The 19,975-nt window shown below is 38.6% G+C and overlaps 1 protein-coding gene across 2 annotated transcripts; it reads left to right on the top strand.

Annotated features, from left to right (window-relative positions):
• The first annotated feature begins 740 nt into the window (after nt 1-740).
• LOC144516851 (S-adenosylhomocysteine hydrolase-like protein 1) lies at nt 741-19,545 on the top strand. 2 transcript variants are annotated; one of them, XM_078248509.1, is made up of 17 exons: nt 742-1,226; nt 5,999-6,110; nt 6,935-7,078; nt 7,477-7,577; nt 9,371-9,473; nt 10,276-10,370; nt 10,564-10,670; nt 10,763-10,879; nt 11,852-11,915; nt 12,300-12,388; nt 13,230-13,300; nt 13,795-13,889; nt 14,032-14,130; nt 15,622-15,690; nt 15,866-15,944; nt 16,154-16,274; nt 16,394-19,545. In XM_078248509.1, exons 1-17 carry the CDS (start codon nt 1,047-1,049, stop codon nt 16,398-16,400), a joined length of 1,653 nt encoding a protein of 550 aa, XP_078104635.1. In that variant the 5' UTR covers nt 742-1,046; the 3' UTR covers nt 16,401-19,545. The 2 variants fall into 2 exon arrangements, with proteins under 2 accessions (XP_078104636.1, XP_078104635.1); XM_078248510.1 differs by lacking the exons at nt 15,622-15,690; nt 15,866-15,944; nt 16,154-16,274; nt 16,394-19,545 and adding an exon at nt 15,129-15,322 and having other exon boundaries at nt 741-1,226.
• Nucleotides 19,546-19,975: the final 430 nt, after the last annotated feature.

Genomic DNA, 19,975 nt, shown 5'->3' with positions numbered 1-19,975 from the left:
AACTTACCTGGAGGAACATCAAGTCTATGGTGCAAACCGTCTCTCTGAAACATTTGACAAGGCTTCTTCTTGTGGTTTAACAGCAGTTGGCATCCATAGGTGTTGCATTACTGCCACTCAGGATCGTCACCTGAGTTACAAATTGCTTCTGACCACAAACGGCGCGGAAAAACAGTCTCAAAAGTACCCACACACGTAGAAGGAGATTTACACGTATATTTACATTGTAAGTTAATTTACAAATGATGAAATACGAGTTACAAATTAGATGCACAGACACAGATACACATTTGCGGATACAAATCACTCTGCATTAATTTGTGAATTGTGTTTCACAAGTTACAAATTCTTATGAGACTGTTTTAGCACCATACTGATCAATGACCAAAGATATATGACAGTACATATTTGTATTCAGTCTAGTAAGTAGATTACTGCCAAAACAGCATATTATGCAAATGAGATTGTATGTAGAAATTTCCTGATTAGATTGCAAGTGGATAAAGCAATTAAAAGAAAGTTTCATATGTATGGCTGCTTTTAGAACAGTTCACATTAATCGAGATACGATGCTATAGTGAAATGTGCATGTTAAATTTAGCCGAAACAGAACAATTATATTCAATAAATTACATAAAATATCTTTCTTGTCCCACTCTCCCCTGAACGCAGCTGTATAAATATAACGCCCCCCTCAGTCTGTTGGTTACATGAGAACGGTTACCGCCCTCATCATATCAAAGTTACTCAGCCAGGTGACAGCTGAGCCAGCAGGGACTTGCTACGGCTGCACTCTACGCAACATAACAGACAACATTAGGACATCTGTCAGCACCACATCTTGCGAAGGACACAGTCAGACAGTTACCCCACTGTTGCTTTCATTTTCTGTTTTTACATGTACGTAATTTGAAAGCCTCTCTTACGCTCGTTGTATCACAGTAGTTAGCTAGCACGCATTAACGTTAGCTTCTCTGACGCTACTACCAGAGAGGACTCTACGGTTGTATTTGTGACCGGTCACGTTTTAGACAGACATTGTCAACATGTCGGATCCGGCCGGGGAGTTGAAGCTGGAAGTGAAACAGGCGAGCAAAGAGGTGAAAGAGAGCGAAAACGTAGCGGAAAAATATTCAGCCATGACCGTAAGCAAGAATAGCGAAATGAACATGGGAGAGCTGTCGTCCGCCTTCAGCGCTGTGCCCACTCACAAACCAGTTAAAAAGGTAAGACCGTTCAGCCAACCCCCTTTATACAGTTTGGCAAAAATGTATACAGTTTTTGTAAAAATATTGTAGCTAGTGTAGCTACCTAATTTGTTTGGTAATCATTTGGGTGCACGGGGTCAGGTGTACCTTAAGAAATCGGGTTCGCACAAAACAGGTCATACTGCCTGCCTGCCAAATAAATGTACTTTGGTAAGTAAAATATTATACCTTTACCCTCCACTTGCAAGGTTAATGCATTTTACATCCATGTTTAACACAAGAAATGTTACATTAAAGCAAAAAAAAAAAAAATACACTAATAATGATTCACACATGGATTGTCTCTCAATCTGTGTTGCAGAATAAATCCTACACCTACACAAGAAAGTGGTGCACTGCAGAAACCGGCAGATTAATAGTGTATGTGATTTATACATATGGTACATTATTGGACATTATGGGATGTTAAAAGTTGTCTTTACCCCAGATTGTGAAGTAGTAAGAAGAGACAGTTTTGGCAAATTGTTTGTGCTTGAAAGTATTACAAAGTAATAGGAGATCACCCCTGAAAGGTCACCTCTGTCATATTACCACTGTCGACATGTATACTATACGTTTGTTTTAATCCTCACAATTGTGCTTCTTAAACAAAAGGACCAGATCAATTCATCTTCTTGGTCTTTGCAGTTTTCTTACGTTTCACGTAAATTGCTTGACTTCCTTACCACAGCCAACTCAAGGAAACAAGTGAATTATTTGCTCATTGTAACACTCACAAAAGAAGGATGTTAACTGACACTTTCATGGAACAAAGAAGAGGTGCACCGTGAATTCCTGGGTACTTTAGTGTGGAAAATATTTGCACACCTTATTTAAATTGGAGTGGACAAATGAATACCAGTTTTGGACAAAATGCAAACTATAATGTGTTTTTTTTTTTTTACATTGAGCAAACATATAACACATAATTCTGTCAAATGCAAAAAAACTCCACTGAAGATTGAATAGTCAGCCTCATTATAGAATAGTTTCACATCCTCATTCTCTTTCTGGGAGGAAGCTAATGTTTCAGCAATTGGCTTGCACATTTTGGATCTCAAATAGAACAGTTGAGATTAGTTATACTGTTGGAATGTAATCAGTTGTGCTCACTTGGTAGATAGGGTATGGAACATCAAGTAACAACCGGTATGATCCAGTGTCGAATAATAAAACAAATCAAGTCATGGTAATACAGTTAATGTAATTCACGTGTTATTTTGTATTAACCCTCTTATGTTAATGTTCTGTAGTTAATATTTAGGTATTGATGGTTAAGTTAAGTTGCAAGATTACAGATGATTATGCAAGAAAATAAGATGAAAGATGAGTCAACTTCAACTCTTTCAGCCAGGTGACGTAAAACATACATAAACATAAAGCACACATCAACTTAACCCTTGTGTTGTCTTTGGGTCAAATTTGAACCGTTGTTCAAAATTTCTATATCAGAAATATGGGTTTCCTTTTAACTACCTTGTTTTAATTACCCAAAAGTAACATGGATGATTCCACACATCGTGCTTTGCAAGTACAACAAAAGATAGGATCTCTACTTTCATTGACTTTTGGGTGTTTTATAAAAACAATTTGCATTTGAAGAAAAAAAAAAAAGTTTCAAAACCAGACTGAACGTTGACATATACCCTTCTGTAATTATCCTTACTTTAATATGAGTCTAAATAATTCATAATTTCTGCTTTTTTTTAACTCAAGAATGAGGCATTATTCCCTAATAAATGAGGTTTATTGACCATGAATTTCAAAAAATGTAGTAGATGTAAAACTGGTAATAAGTTGGTGTTAGTGGTCGTTTATACACGGTAGTGAAAAGAAGCGTTAAACATAAAAAAAAGAGCCAAAAACATTGAAAAAAGAGACAAGTGTCGATAAAAGAAACAAAAACGTTGATTTTCAGGACGACAAGTACATGGTCGAATGGAAGACAACACAAGGGTTAAACATAGGATACATTAAACATAATGTAAATAAATAAAACATATGTAAAACAAATGCTTAAACCAGCTCACATAGAAGAATGCACATCAAGTGACAGCATAACATTAAACTTGTAGTACATCCAGCCAATTCAAGCCAATCATCAGTAGTTATAACAACATTACCACCATCTCTTGGCATTAGTCCTGGATTCTAGAAGAAGCACTTTGTAATGCAGTGAATACAGACAATCTTTTATGTGGCTCTTAAATAATTAGATCTGAGGGAGCCACAATCAATCAGTCAGTATCAGTCACGCTTTGGGACCCTGTTTCCAACACCATCCTGTCCGGGGGGAAATATTTAGTGTCTTGTCGCCTTGTTGCCATGTTATTTTCACTGGTATGTGGAGGCTTTTCAGTACCAGGCCTAAACCTAGAAACTAGAGACCGACCGTATCAGGATGAAGAACCTGATTCTCATTCAATGATAAGAATGAGGCTGGGACACACTGTAGTCTCTATTAATGTTGTTTTCCAAATAAATAAGAGTTAACAATCTCACCTGGCATGGCGAAAAAAACAACAACATTCGTCCACTTCTCCATACCTGGACTCGATAACGTTACCTAGAGCAGTCATTCCCAAACTGGGGTACTGCAGGTGGTCCGTGGAAAAGCAAAATAAAATATAAAATAATAGTTTTTTAACCTTCATTTTACCAGGAAATTCAACTTTCACTTTTTTTTTTTTTTTAAACCAGGAGTAGGCCTACTGTGTTTTCATTAAATGTGTATAGGGCCAGAGGCAAAGAATGTTGTCATGATCACATCACACGCATAGCCTTTATAGGCAGTTTATATGACATTTTAAATTATAAATGGAATGAATAAGGCCTATTATTATTTTAATTTCCAGTTAGTTTCTTGATCTCGCGTTTCTGAAATGTTTTGCGGATGTGCTGTTAAGTGGACAAACTCACATAGCCTACTTTTTGAGGACTTGTAAAACTCTGAAGATTAATAATCCCCTAAAAGGTTTTTAAATTTTGACTATATCCAAGTGTTCTTATTACTGTATAGATTTAATACTCCATTGCTATGGAAATAAGCCTGTTGTTCAAATGAACCTGATTATGCCAGTGTTTCCTCTATGTTGATTTGACTGTGGCGGCCCCCCACGGCAACATTTCTGCCCCCCACGGTATCAGAAATAGGGCTGCATTGTTAGAGTGCATGTCAGAGTATAGAGCGGTCACTCGGCAGAAAAAGGGAGAAAGGAAAAAGAGACGCTGTCCGGATGATAAGCCAGTTGAGATTGTGTGTGTGTGCGCGTCCTTGAGAACTGTAAGTCGTATAACTTATGTTGTCAGTTCATTTAAGCCTGGTCTTGCCAATTTAAATTAAGGTAACTGGTGATTTTCGTTGTTTGTGTTCTTCACCTGCTAGCTAAATTGCACGTGGCTGTTTGAATTGATTGATCGATTGCTGAACGCCCTTGCTCACGTTTGTATTTTAGGTGCATTATTTATATGCTGAAGTAGTTACACTGCATTAAGATAATGTAATTAATAGTGGGTTTATTGTTATTTGCTACAGAATGTTTAGTCTATATGTCAAGATCAAAGTTGGCCTATACAGTTCAATCACAACTGAAAATATGCCTCATTGTGTGTGTGTGAATAGAGGTGAATAAATATATTTGCTTGTGTTGCAGCGACGTGTCAGTTCTGTTTCATGGGGGGGGGGGGCAGTTTTCGGACTTACCCCCACTGCTAAAAAAAAAAAAAAAATCCTAAAGGAAACACTGTATGCCCTTGGGCGCTTGAGTAAATAAATACATTTGTGGCAGCTGTTGTGTGCAGTAAACTTTCTTTTAACAAGCCTGTTGTACTGATGCGATGACCAGTTATAGTTTTAGTGGTAGTAGGCCTATTAAGAGGTGCGGATTAATTCAGGTAGGACTGTGTGTAGACATGTTTTATTATGTGTATTATGAGGTGGTCCGCGAACATTTTTGATTACAAATAAGGGTCCACACACACACACAGTCTGAAAACCCCTGACCTAGAGGATGTTTTTCTCACTATCTGATGTTGCTTCGAGGCATGCAAAATCCCTGTCAACAAAAAATTCTGGTTAGAGCTGTGGAAAAAGTTAGCTGACCAGACATAAAGCTAGGAACACACAACAAAAACATCAATTTCTTCCACTTACACACACACACACACACACACACACACACACACACAGCTTTGCCTGAGCATGGATTAACTACTTGTATGGATGCAGAAAAATAAAGAATAACCAGCAGATGAGACTTCAACAAGCTGAATCTAAATAGGGTAGTAGGCCAGTCTAATAATTGTTGTAATTAATCAATAGTTACAATTCAGATGCGTACGCCAATCACTTTCAAACCACAACATTCACAATGATTACACAAGCATGAGTCAGATGTGGCCATCGTTTTGTTGGTGCAATGACTGTTGGTCTGCAGCCAGGCATCTATTTTTGGCAGTACAACAAAATGAGCTCACTAGTGAGTTTGAGTAGGATTATCATATTGATTTATCAGTTTTTTTTTTGTTTTTTTTTTAAAGCAAAGAACTTCATTTTCCTTAATTCCACTCCATACACATCTGGCCAAGGCTATAGACAAGACCTCAAGCAAGACAACAAACAAAAACAGTTCAACTCTCATTTCTATTTGTTTTATGACTAGATTTGTATCCATTTGAAAAAGCTTCAGTTTAAACATCTATGAAAGCATACAGTGTGTAACATGACTTTTATTTTTTTCATTATATATCAGCAAATCCAGTTTGTGGAGGACAAGCAGGAGTTCAGCAGGTTCCCCACCAAGGCAGGCCGTCGCTCCCTGTCCCGCTCCATCTCTCAGTCATCCACAGACAGCTACAGCTCAGGTAAGAGAGAGATACATGTGTGCACCAATGTTCAATTTGTCTGCAGAATATTATTTTGCATGAGTTTATGAATGTCTTTGATTAAAACAAAACTGTGTTATTATATATTTTAAAGGTGTTCTAAGCGATGTCGGGTGACGGCACTTCTTGTTGACGTTCGAAGTATTGTCAAACAAAACGGAGGCTAGCTCGCTTGCCCCTGGTTTAGAGCTCGCTTGAAACGCTATAATGATCATGTTTCATTGGCCAGTTACCGTGCCACTTGCACATGTTAGTGCATGTCAGCGCACGGGTCCACTACGTGACAAACCCTATGGAGCATACCACGTGACGTGTGTGCATATTTCAACAGAGTGATAGTGTAAGTGAAGAAATAGATAGAGACAACAAAACGGAACGAATCAGAGAAGAGAAAGAAAAGTTGTGTCCTGTTCTTTTATTTATTTATTTTATACTGTACAACCAGTAAAACATGTCCTGTTCTGTCGACATGGTCATTATTTATTTACTCATGTTGTACCAGTCTAGTATGACCGTCAGTTGAAATAAACCTTGTGTTGTAAGAAAACTTGTTTAATTTGTTACGAATCTATTTTGATTCGTTTTCCCGTAACTTTTGTAATTTGACATATGTTTAAAAATATCGAAATGAATATCGCTATCGCAGTATTCATAATCCCTATCGCAATATCACATTTTGGCAAAATCGTGCAACCCTAGTAAAGGGAGATGGTGAATATGGAGCTCTAAATTCAGTAAACAATTTTTACTCCTCCTGTGGCTTTAATTTAGTGAGTTCTTTAAAAGCCTTGTTTCCTCTACAGCTGCGTCCTATACGGATAGCTCTGATGACGAGTCCTCACCACGGGACAAAACTCAGGTCAACTCCAAAGGCAGCAGCGACTTCTGTGTGAAGAACATCAAACAGGCTGAATTTGGCCGACGTGAGATTGAGATCGCAGAACAAGGTAAGTCACAGGGACAAAGTCACTTCACCATTTTTTATTCTTGAATGTTGTCTAATTCATCTAAAAGACACCTGTCATGATATGGTATGTTGAACCAATCATTATTCCAATTTTAGAAAATATCTGTAATGTTGTCTATTGATTAGTAGCTAGTGTCCCTTAAGATTTTCTGATCTGACTGATTTAATTTGATCTATTTCAAGAAATAAAACATGACTACCAATTACACCACATCACCACACACTTAGAAAAATGAACAATTTAAGATTACGTTATAATAAACTATTTTTTCTAGTTTTATCCAGCAATATTTTCTATGGATAGAGAGTGGGAATTTGAGTTTTGGGAGATCATCTGCTGTTCCCACTTATCCCTCTTTTATATTCTCTCGTTTTCAGATATGTCAGCGCTGATCTCACTCAGGAAAAGAGCACAGAGTGAGAAACCGTTGGCAGGTGCCAAAATTGTGGGCTGCACTCACATCACTGCCCAGACTGCAGTAAGATTTCTCTTTGACTTTGAGCTTCAGTGCCCAGGCAAAGGCTGTGTGTGCAGTGTGATGCCTCTTAATCCGGATAGGGTTCTATGTCAATTTTATTCACAGTTTCTGCACGATTTAACTGTCTACAAAACACCTGCCAACTCTTGTATTACCTGAGCCTTGAATGAATAAAGTGCTGTGGAGTTTTCTGTATTTTAATAAAGTACACAATTGGCTGTGTTTCATGGACAACTCGGCAGCTATCAACAACCAGCTGATCCCACTGAGCCAAATAAAGTATGCAACGAGGTGGCAGACATAATAAGGACCAGAGGGCTATTGCACAAAAGCAGAATTTATAAATCCAGGATAACTGATAAAGCAGGGCTTGACCTAGTCTAATCTGCGTATCCAGGCTTGGTGCGTTTCACGAAGACCAAGCCAGGCTGGGGAGGAGATTGAGGTCGAGTCAGGATGAAGTAATTCGAATAGATGCGCGTTCACGGCTTTCTTAAACAGACCGCAAGGTCGATCACAGATTTACTGATGCTAAATTGGAGAATACGTGTTTTGAAAATGAACAGTTCTCATTGCCTTAAAAGTGAGCAGAAGCCTAATGTTACTCAGGAAATTGACCATGAAGTTCAATTACAACCACTAATATACAATGCTAGAATAGGCCTATGATGTGTAAATCTCTCTTGCTCTCGCTCTCTCTCGCTTCCTTGTATGGGCTAAAATATAAATTACCTAAGTAACATTAACTTCCACTGCTCACTTTTCAGGCAAAGTGTTCAATAGTTAGTGGAAATAATTAGCCCAACTTCTTGAATAATTTCATTTGAGAGCAGTTGTTCAAAAATGTATATTTTTAGATCATTCAGTTGGTCCGCTTCTGCCACGCTTTTTCTCAGTTTTTATTTTTTTTAAAGAGGCCAAGTTTCCTTCTAGAAACCATTGAGGTGTCCTCTCCCTGTTGTTTAATGAATGTACAGTAGCCTACACTATATAGATACTGGTCAAGTGAACAATAAGGAGGATTGTACAATTTAGGATAGGTTTTTATAATTGTACAATCCTCCCAAATTATAGTCCCAGTTTACTGGAGAGAACACAAAGTGTGTGCTATGGCAGATAAAATGCACATGGAAGAGGAACATACATGATCCTTTATTGTTAAAGAATACAAAAAGAAATAAATCAACTAAAATAATTAAAGGTGTATTGGTCTCTGACCAGTCTGCCATTGTTAGAACCACTAACATGTGTACAGCACTTTATATATTATCCTTCATTACTGACTTCATTTAAAACACATATGCAACTGTATCAGCCTTTTCTAATCATCTCAACAACTGCCATAAAATATTCATCAAACTTCTAACAACAATATGAACAGCATAAACAGTGCTTAACTGAACAGCATTATGCACTTGTATTTTAATGCAGGCTAATAATAATAAGGTAAACTACTGCTGAGTAAACAGAAGTCCCCAGGATTAATAAATCCTGGCTTTTAGCCTGGCCAGAAGCAGGCTAGCTGCACAGAATAAATCTCCATGGTAACTTAGGTGCCTCTTCTTTTGTTCAACCAAGTCAAGCCTAAATTCTTCCAGGATAACTGGAATATCCCAGCTTAATCCGTTATTCTGGTTTTGTGCAATAGCCCCCTGGTTCATTGTAACCTTCATTGTTATGGAGTAATACACAAAATAAACTAATAAAATGATTGATTTGCCGTCTGTTGAGTTTGTGCTTGTGACCAGTAAATAGTTTTTCTCATTTGACCATTTTCTTCTTCTTGTTTTCAGGTCCTGATCGAGACTCTGGTGGCTCTTGGCGCTCAGTGCCGCTGGACTGCATGCAACATTTACTCTACACAGAATGAAGTGGCTGCTGCTCTGTCAGAGACTGGTAAGAAGTAGAGAAGGTGAAGAACATTTAGTTTTTGAGCTCAAACACCCCGACTCACTTTTACCTGTAATGTGTTGGCGATAAAGTTGCCAACACAGAGGTGTGAAAGTCATACATGTTTAAATTGCACTTGATTACAAACAATAAGGTGTTTTCTTATGAGCACAGGTGTGCTTTGCCACCTTTTATAACCAAGGATACTGTTTGGAAATGTTTAATTAACTCTTGAAATATCAGCCCTGGCGAGATAATGGGAACACTTAAGATTTGCCATTTGGTAAAGCCCTTTATCTGCAGTTGCTATGTGATGGTTTAAGTAGTTTAAGTGTGTGTGTGTGTGTGTGGGGGGGGGTTTACAACAGATTTAGGAGGCGCTCAGTGGAGATCATGGGGGTTGAGTATGTGTTCAGTAAGTTATTGCTGTACATAGTCTACTGCATGCTGAGCTGTTTTATGTGGAAAAAACCTACATTTTCATTCAGCTATAGGGCAATTAGAAAGCGTAAATGTCTGCCTCTGTTGAATGGTTCTCCAGCTTGCTCTTACACCCAATAATGATATTCATATCGTCTCTTGGGAGCTATAAGAAATGACATGTTCACCAATATGTAATGTAGAATTATTAGGTGCTGATAATTTTGAACCAAAGTGTTCTGTTTTTCTAAATAATTCACCCTCACAGAGTCAATACTGTAACTTTGCCCTCATTCACTGAAACTGTTTCTTTGATGGCAGCTTATAGCCACACACAGGATTGTTGATGTAAGATTCTTCAAGATGTGCCCCACATGCTATGTTTCAGGTGTGGCTGTGTTTGCCTGGAAAGGGGAGTCTGAGGATGACTTCTGGTGGTGCATTGACCGCTGTGTCAACAATGAGGGCTGGCAGCCTAACATGGTACAAGGAAAAGCTTGTTTTCTACCTTTTGTGAAGGGGACAGTTTATGTAGCAATAGACCGTTATGTGAATGATCTAGACATTAAAACCGCCACAGGAGCAGCCATTATTGTCACATTATTTCAATGAATAGCTATTTATGCGTAAATATTTGCCTCGCAATTCATTTATTCAGCTTTTTCTTATCCGTTAGATCCTTGATGATGGAGGAGACTTGACACACTGGATGTACAAGAAATACCCCAATGTATTCAAGAAGATCAGGGGCATTGTAGAGGAGAGCGTCACTGGGGTTCACAGGTGATTTAGTGCTTAATAGATAGGTTTCCTTTAAAATATTTCGTGACGCACCCACAGCAACACACAACTACCTTACTCTTGCCTCTCTCTAGGTTGTATCAGCTTTCTAAAGCTGGGAAGCTGTGTGTACCGGCTATGAATGTAAATGACTCTGTGACGAAGCAGAAGTTCGACAACCTGTACTGCTGCAGAGAGTCAATCCTGGATGGGTGAGTAAGCTTGACTTTGAGGTATTTGGTTATTGCAAGACTGAACAATAAGTCAAACTGATGTTGAAACACTAGTAGGGTTTGTTCATTGGATAGCTTGATTTTGGGTTGGAAAGAAATACAACATCACAACGAAGGCCCTCCGACTGGAAAACATCGGCTTAGCTGTGAACTCACCAGCACATTCAAGTCGTTTTTTCCCCCGAGTGATAAATGAGAAAAGCTCATCAGTTTGCATCAATTACTTTATGTCATTACAGTAAATTCTTTCAGCATGCAAAAAAAAAAAAATAGGTTTTGCAATCCACAGTCTAGTTCAGCTGTTCAAAGAAAACAGCAGCACATTACTTTTCCTTCACTCCTGAGTGTGTTGTCAGCTGCCACATCAGACCTTTCATTACTGTAACACTGGAGTGACGTAAAGGTCAGGAAACATTGCTGCCATCACCCGGTCCATAGATAAGAAATGTGCATATCGCCTCAATAGCTTTTTAAAAAGCTGTTTCCCTTGTAATGCTCTTCTGTTGACTCTGCTCAACACTGGGCAAAACAGCCTGAGAACAAAACTAATGCCTTTATTACCTTTACAATCCTGTTAATTATCACCACGGCAGCATATAAAGAGTCCAGCACTCTTCAACAATGTCTCTGTGTCGGGTCACCACTTTTCTGGTTCCTTCTGATTAATAATCTGCAAGGTACACTGATGTCTTGGAGCAGGTGTTTCATTACGAGTTGAGACACTAAATCATCAGACCTTTAGATTTATTGCACTAGGATGGAAACTAATGCTTTGTTTTGTAAACAGCTTTTATTCAAACAAACTTCATATTATCCAGAACTGTAGAAAGTTACACTGTCACACAACTTTTACTGTATATCAGTATAAAGATTTTGGGGTCGTGCAAATACAGATTGGCAGTTTCTCAATTCCACATAAAAGTGCTAATGTTATGCCTCAAACCTCTCTAGCTTGAAGAGAACCACAGATGTCATGTTTGGAGGCAAACAGATGGTCGTATGTGGGTATGGTGAGGTGAGATACTTCCGTTAACGTTAACATGCCACATACTAATCTATCTTTTATCATGTAGCGGTGAAAACATTCATGATGATACATTGCAATGCTAAAACCTCAGACAGCTCAGGCCATGGACTCATCACACGACAGCTCATCACATTTCATTGGACAGTGTTTACGTGTCTGATTGTTGAGTCTAGATGATGTTGGAGAATCAAATTCTGCAGGACTAGGAGATTAGTAGGCTTGTCATGTTAAATATCTAGAGCCTGGTTTTGTACTAAGATGGTTTGCATTTAAATACTGATACATACAAGTGTAATTTCTTTATTAAGGTCATGGTAATAATTGGCATATGCAACTCTGCTGGTCACACAGTATAACATCTTGTCTTTGCAGGTTGGAAAAGGCTGTTGTGCTGCTCTGAAAGCTCTGGGAGCCGTCGTGTCTATTACAGAGATTGATCCCATCTGTGCCCTGCAGGCCTGGTGAGGAAAACAAGTGGAATGATTATGCAAACTGAATGTGTTGAATGTCAAAAATGTATGAATTGAACAGACAGCGGTATGGATAACATAGCATAGCGAGCCAACCCCTCGCCATTCCGACAGCCTGCCAGAAGGTCCTAGCCGACTTTTTGTCTTCCAGAGGCTGTAGCAGGCTCAGATTTGGAGATAGTGTGAAGATATTGGTATCATATGAAACGAGACAATCTCTAAAGAATCCAGTGGTACCAACCATGCTAGCTATGTCAGGAAGGTGGCTAAATAATGCTCCAAAGTTAGGCTTAGGGGTCTTAATATGGTATTTTGGAGGGATCTTTGACAATTGTTATCAATTCTTGAGTGGTCGAAAATGGGTAAATTGTGCAACAAATCTGTTTAACAAATAGTATCAAACCAAAAACTGCTGCAACCACTTAAGAGACATACTGTAAGTAAGCATGAGAATGGCCATCATCAACTCATGTCATAATGTGCTAAAGCCCTATACACTTTCACAATTTATTTTAAATATTTAATTCATTAAGTAATTTTTATTTGCTGGTTCCCAGCTTTCAAATGCTGTATACCACTTCTATGTGGAATCTACAGTTGACCTGCTATCAGCCCGTAAACATCCCCTGTCAACCACCCCTCTAGAAAAAGGGGATGGAATGATGTTTTGTTAATTATTTAACAAACACATTGTGAGGTGACTGTTTAGCTTAAATTAAACACTACTTTGACCTAACAGGGACTCCAGCCCTTCAGCTGAATTGAGTTGTTTGTCAGTAAATAATAGTTTCCTCACTGAGGCTGAATACTGAAGCTCTTCTTTCTTTATCAGCATGGATGGATTCAGGGTGGTTAAGCTGAATGAGGTCATTCGCCAGGTTGATGTCATCATCACATGCACTGGTAACTCCTTCATTTGTATAGCCTTTCAATCTATACCTGTCTGATGACATAATAAATGCCTTTTGTTTCATGGTTCTTTTGCACTGTTCGTGTGCTAATTTTGTCCATTGGGGCAGACGATGTACGCTGATGAAAGGTGAATGTGTGCATTTACATGCAGTTTAAAAAAACGATTATATTCAGGTTAAGGCAATACCCCGGTTTCTCAAACGCCATGTAAACACCTAACCCCTAAGAAACAACAAAACAGCGTTGGCCGAATCAGCAGTGGGCCAGCGGAAGAAAAAGTGGCAAAGAAAAAGCCTTATTCTGACCAGTTGTACTTTGGCAGAGTGCCACCTACTGTAACGGAGGTAGTTACTCCCGTCATTCTTCCCATTCTTCCCCGCTCATGTATACGGGGAAAACTGTCATTACCCAGTTATTCTATAATAACCGGGTAATACCCCAATTACTGCTTTGAATGTAAACACACTTATTATATCTTTCTGTAGGGAACAAGAATGTGGTGACCAGAGACCAGCTGGACCGAATGAAAAATGGCTCTATTGTTTGCAACATGGGCCACTCCAATACTGAGATTGATGTGGTAAATTAGTGCTTATGATAAAAGAATTAAAAGTTCAAATCTATCCTACAGTCTGGGATAATGTATATTTGCATAAACCTAAGTGTCCTAAGAGGTGGGTCAGTCACATTGTGTTGAACTATCATCTGCATCATCATTGCAGGCAAGTCTTCGGACCCCTGAGCTGACCTGGGAGAGAGTGCGCTCTCAGGTGGATCACGTCATTTGGCCTGATGGCAAGAGAGTCATTCTTTTGGCTGAGGTAATTGGCTATATCTGGACATCTTGCAACCATATGTGATAAATACAGACACACATAATGACATGACGTGATGAATGTGATTTCATGTTTTAAACTTCCTTATTAATCTGTGTTAGTCTCATTTGTGGAGGACATATATTATTTGCTTGATGTAATAGCAATTCTAAGCAACTGAAACACAGAAACAACAACGAATATAACCCATAATATATAATGTATTATGATATAGACAGAAACACTATTTATACAACATACAGTGACCCCCAATTTGTAGAAAAAGTTCAAAGGACCCATCCATATTACCCACTACAGATCGATGAAGTCTCTTGCAGTGACTGATCCTTCTCAATTTCTGGCTTGTCAAGAACTCAGCAACATGTTGATTTTGAATTGAAAATCAGTGCTTAGCTTTGGTTTTCAACTATTGAAATCAAAGGTAGGGTTGGCGATTCCCCCAGTATTTTTTTTCTCTCTTCACCCCTGCCTACTTACGCTCGTTCGAAGAAAAATACAACAGACACAGTGTAGCTTACCGGCTGGTAGCAGCTAAAGACACGTGTAATGTTAGCTTACCAGTAGTCTTGCATTGCCACCTATATCTCCAGCACTGTGAAGTAAGGTATGGCTACATAACGCATACATTCTGGGATAGGAGAAAAAAAAACGCTCTGGGTTGTTAGCATTTCTTTAAACCAATCACAATCGTCTTGGATCTGGACGCAGCAACGATGGCTCTGCAAAATGGTCTCTGGAAAAGGAACTTGTTTTGGTGGCACATTTGCACCCCGCAAAAGAAATGCCACGTACAATATTAAATTAAGTTAACTGTTCACACAATACAGTAACGTGGGCTATTTAAATTAGCTGGATACATGGTTAAACCTCATTTGCTTTTACCAGTGTATTGCCGTGTGTACCTTGTCCACAGCGATCCCTAGCAATCTTGCCATTTTCAGCGGTTTTCATTTTCTAGCTCGAAGTTTTGTTGTTTCCTGAAGCGAACAGAATTTGAAAACGGCAACGCAGAGAGCGGAAGGGGAGGGACATCAGATGTCAGGCAATTATCCAGGAAATGTAATTCCGTTGATCCAGACTAGTTTACTGGTAGCCTGCAGCTTGACCTTTCCAGACAGCATGGCCACTGCCGGAGTTGGAGAAGTCATCGGTGTGGCAATATTTTGCCTTCCCCATGAGCGAGGTATGTAACAAACAACAATGGTAAAGCATGTTGGCTCCAAGCGGACTCCATGGTGCATTCATGTTCACCTTGTTAAACTAATGGTGCATTCAATTGCACCTTGTAAACTGAGAAACTCAAACTATTGTTGGAAAGTACCTTTCCTTAAATCGAAAGTGAAAAACGAATCGTGGATTTGGAGAATGGTGACACCCCTAGTTGTGGAAGGTTTCATAATGTTGGCGCAGCAATATTCTTAAACCTAATTGTTTTGTAAAACCACCTTCTTGATAACATGGTGTTTTCTTCCACAGGGACGTCTCCTTAACCTCAGCTGCTCTACTGTCCCTACCTTTGTCTTGTCCATCACAGCCACCACTCAGGTAACATGTTGATACTACCAGACAGCCTGCAATAAGCTATACATCAGCAAGAGACAGACAGTAGTTATTGCTGCCGTCCACTCAAAAGTTAATGGTTACATTTATTGCTCTTCATTCAATTCAAAATGTGCATCCATTTTCAGTAACAGTGTTATTAATCCATGTTTGTGTTCAGGCACTGGCCCTTATAGAGTTGTACAACGCTCCTGAGGGACGATACAAGCAGGATGTTTACTTGCTTCCCAAGAAGATGGGTGAGAATATATACTGTAGATGCATAACCGTGACCTGCAGTATCGAAGTGTTTAAAGCTTACAAGTAACATTACGCATGGCTGGGCTGTAGCACTGGAGTGAATTAATCTATTTCTCAGTCTACTTTGAATTTCAATTGTGAGAGTACATGTGAATCTTATCCATGTGTATGTATCTTTTTCTTACTAAACCATTTTTGTGTATTTCAGATGAATATGTTGCGAGTCTGCATCTGACCACTTTTGATGCCCACCTGACAGAGCTTTCTGATGAGCAGGCAAAATACCTGGGCCTGAATAAGAATGGCCCTTTTAAACCCAACTACTACAGGTACAATTCTGTAATATGTTGCAACTATGAAACTAAAATCTATAAAATAAGTATAGCAATTGCTGTTGACATTTTTCTATTAAGCATTTCCTAACTAAACCTGTTCTTTGTATTCACAGGTATTAGTCTGCAGGGGAACCACACCTCAGCACACCTAAATGTGACCGCTACCAAACATCACCTATTCCTAAGACAAGACAAAAGAAAGATTGATGTACTGTATATATTATGGCTATATTGTATTTTATACGCTTCAGAGGACACACAGCTTATATTTAGTTGTATTTCACTGACCACATCGAGTTTTGCTTCACTTGCTGCTTTCTACAGAACTGCACATGGCACCCAGCTGGCTATGAAACGTCAGCGTGACCATACACCTATATCTGCTGTTCTGTGAGATTATTTTCTGGTTCATCTGTTTCCATACCTGCTGGCTCATAGGTTATTTCAGGTTCTGATAGAAACATTTAATAATATTTCAATATATTGTGCCAAATGTCTGTGATGGGATAGGGTTACAGCTGTTGTGAAATGTTAATGGTTAGTTGTGAAATCAGTTAAACCTGCACTAAGCGATACATTTTCTATAAACGTATTAAATTCCTTCAGTTAATGCTTGAAATTCCAAACCCATAAAACTAAAGCTCACTGAACTTTTTAGCTGCTGTTAGCTCCTTGTTTCGGCCCTCTCATCAACCTCCTGTATTAAACTGTTGGCAGCCATTTCCAGAAAAAAAAGCTTAGACAAGCCTAGCCTTACATAAAACGTCAGAGAGCTGATGTAAACTCCTGGCTGATGAAAAAAGTTCCAAATAGTTCTCTCTGGAGTATGTGAACCAAATCAGGTTAAATTTACCAGGTGGCCAGAAATTTGATTCCCATTTAGGTGTTACTGAGTGTCTGCTGGATGTTTAAGTAGGTAATCCTTTTCTGACAAATGAGCCATAACAATGTGATAATCTGATTGTAAATCAGGGCTTTTGCTGCATTCCATTTACCTCGGAAGTCAGAGCTGGGAATGACGTTTCACCCGAGTTGACCGCGTTCCAGTAACAAGTCGGATAACCATTATGTTTAATGGGGTGGGGTGACTCAAACCAGGTTAACCATTGTTAGCACTACCAGTTGATAACACACTATGTGGTATTTGGAGTGTACAAACATGGTAGCAATATATCCACAGATAGAAGATGGACAGTACTGTGTGAACGACTGATTTAATGAGACGCAAATAATGCAGAAGTGCTTACAAACAGAATATTCATACAGCTTTCACTACTGATGATGCACAGAGCAGCCATGTTGAATTGTTGGTTCATGGTTTTTGAGGTTCTCTCAACTTTCCGAGTCCGAAATCTGACTTCAGGGGGTCTTCCAGTTGAAATTTTCGACTGGGAACTGGGAAATTCCGACATCCCAGTACAACTGGAATGCACCAAGAATTATTTTTTTATTTTTTATTTGTTTTTGCCCCCCAGTGGTAAAAAACACTTAATGCAGCTTTAAAGTTTTCTCTCTGTTTCGATGTGGCAGCGCTTGCTTACTTCATACATTCCATCCACAACATACAAAAGAAATGGCCTGTTCTCTGTAGTGTCATCCACATTACTGCTAACCATCAGCACATCTGGGCAAAAAAGGAACTTCAGCACTTTTTGACTATAGCAAACATAGGATGAGAGCTGGGCATTTATTATCTTGAAAATAAAACAAGCCAATTTGAGTTTTTGGTGTCTGATAAGAATAGTATCTGCACCTCAGGGCATTTGAATATCTGAAATTATTTGTAAATGTATTTTTAGTGTCCACGTGTAGTCTCACTGTCCATGAAATTATTACTTACAGTAGAACTGTAAAATAGGTTTAGAGATTTTGATACTCAATGTTCAGAGTTAATTTACTATTGCAGCTATGTACAGTATGTTCTGTGTAAAGCTAACATAAGTCACGGACTACATGTTGAACAGTGTTACATAAAGTATGTTTATGCTGTATATGCAACAGCCACTGATCAGCCAATGTCATTATGGTATTTGATAATGTGCAACATTGAGTTTACTGTTTGATTTGTCACAGGACTCTGATCTTGTGTTAACTAGAGCATGTCTTTTTCAACGGAAAAGTAAACTTCAATCCACAAATGCTCTGGGCTCAGACACGGATAAGCTTTGTTGTCAACACATTTGCCTCGACACGTGTTAGCTTTATCTTCTTTGTTATTGCCATTATTATAGCTATTCTAATAACACAATGTTGTGTTTTGTTTCGCTTTTCATTGCTCAAAAGGCTTTGGCACAGTTTTGTGAGGCTTGTTAAATGCACAACTTATTATGTCACCTTCTCTATATTCTTTTGTAATACAAACTATATAGTGTGCAGGTAGTAGTTGTATCTTGCTGAATTGAAGGCTTTTCAACACATTTTAACACGCTGTATATCATGCTGGTGGTCTGATCTTACTCCAAACATTTGACAGTGTTACTGTCCCTGCAGAGGGTTTGGCACCTTTTTACCTTGTTAAAGTGTTGCTCCACATGTATTTACTCAGTATCCTGCTGCATCACTCTTCACAAAAATTTCTTAGATTTGTGTCACTTACTCCTGCTGTTTAATTGTATAGTAGTCTACAGGATGCTACTATGAAGTGCTTTCATATTTGCACCCACAGATTTAAAGGCATCAGAGCCAAGAACATTCAGTGAGGACATCAATGTCAGCAAAAAGAGCACTGTAACCATGGTTACTGGTCAATTGACAGTGCCTTGTGACTCACTTAGTAATTTCTGTTCACATGTACAACTGTGTTTCTCCCATTATGGTATTGTGTGAAACATGGTTGTTGTTCTGCAATATTCAGTGATAGCTATGCAGCAAAACACACTCAGTTTTCTTCTGTATTTTACTTCTGCAATGGTGGAGAGTTGTAAAATCTGTGCTTTTTACATTACTAAAAAAATATGCATTACTGTAAGATGACTAACATGATGAATAACTAACTAATTAGTTTGCAACGTTTTACATTCTGTTGTACTTTTTGCATCAATTTTAATGTATATGTTTCATCCCAGTTTAATTTCTTGTAACAATCAGACATTTAAATGACTTACAGTGGTCCTTTTTATAATAGCACTTTTGAATTCCTTTTGTTTTAAGAGATGTGTCATTTTACCCTTATTTTAACTCTAATATAGAGACAAATGAATGTGTTATTACTGGAGCAAACAGTTTTACTTATGTCAAATTGAAATAAATAAGCATACCACTGTGATTTGACAGTTGTACACTGTTGCTGGTTTTATGTTTTTGATGTGTAGACAAAGTTCTGTAAATGATGAGCTATAAAGTAGGCCTATTTTCAACACTATCTGTAGTTTAGTTTGAAGAACATAATTTCAGCAGTATACCACCGTTACATTTCTGTGCACAGTTCCCTTAATAAACTGCTGTTTAAATTTGAAAATGGCTCTGATACATCATTTCACAGACACATTACACATGCCACAGGTATAGATAGATAACACCAACCGGGCAATGAGGGCAACTGCCCCAGGGCCTCAGACCCCCAGGGGCCCCCAAAAACCTCAATTCACCTTCAGTTGAATTGAATTGAATACCAAATAAAATAGAGGGCATATATCACGTTTCCATCCTTTTAAAGCAGTAGTTACATTGTGATGAAGTATGACAGAATACCGACA

This window comes from Sander vitreus, chromosome 4, assembly GCF_031162955.1.
Source record: "Sander vitreus isolate 19-12246 chromosome 4, sanVit1, whole genome shotgun sequence".
In the NCBI taxonomy this organism is placed as follows: domain Eukaryota; kingdom Metazoa; phylum Chordata; class Actinopteri; order Perciformes; family Percidae; genus Sander; species Sander vitreus.
This window is presented reverse-complemented; position numbering and strand designations above follow the sequence as displayed.

Bases quoted from the DNA above. Each gene is read 5' to 3' on its own strand.
- LOC144516851 (XM_078248509.1), top strand. From the start codon at position 1,047: ATGTCGGATCCGGCCGGGGAGTTGAAGCTGGAAGTGAAACAGGCGAGC. The intron at 11,916-12,299 runs GTGAGATACTTC...TTGTCTTTGCAG, and splicing joins TCGTATGTGGGTATGGTGAG to GTTGGAAAAGGCTGTTGTGC. The intron at 13,890-14,031 runs GTAAATTAGTGC...TCATCATTGCAG, and splicing joins CCAATACTGAGATTGATGTG to GCAAGTCTTCGGACCCCTGA.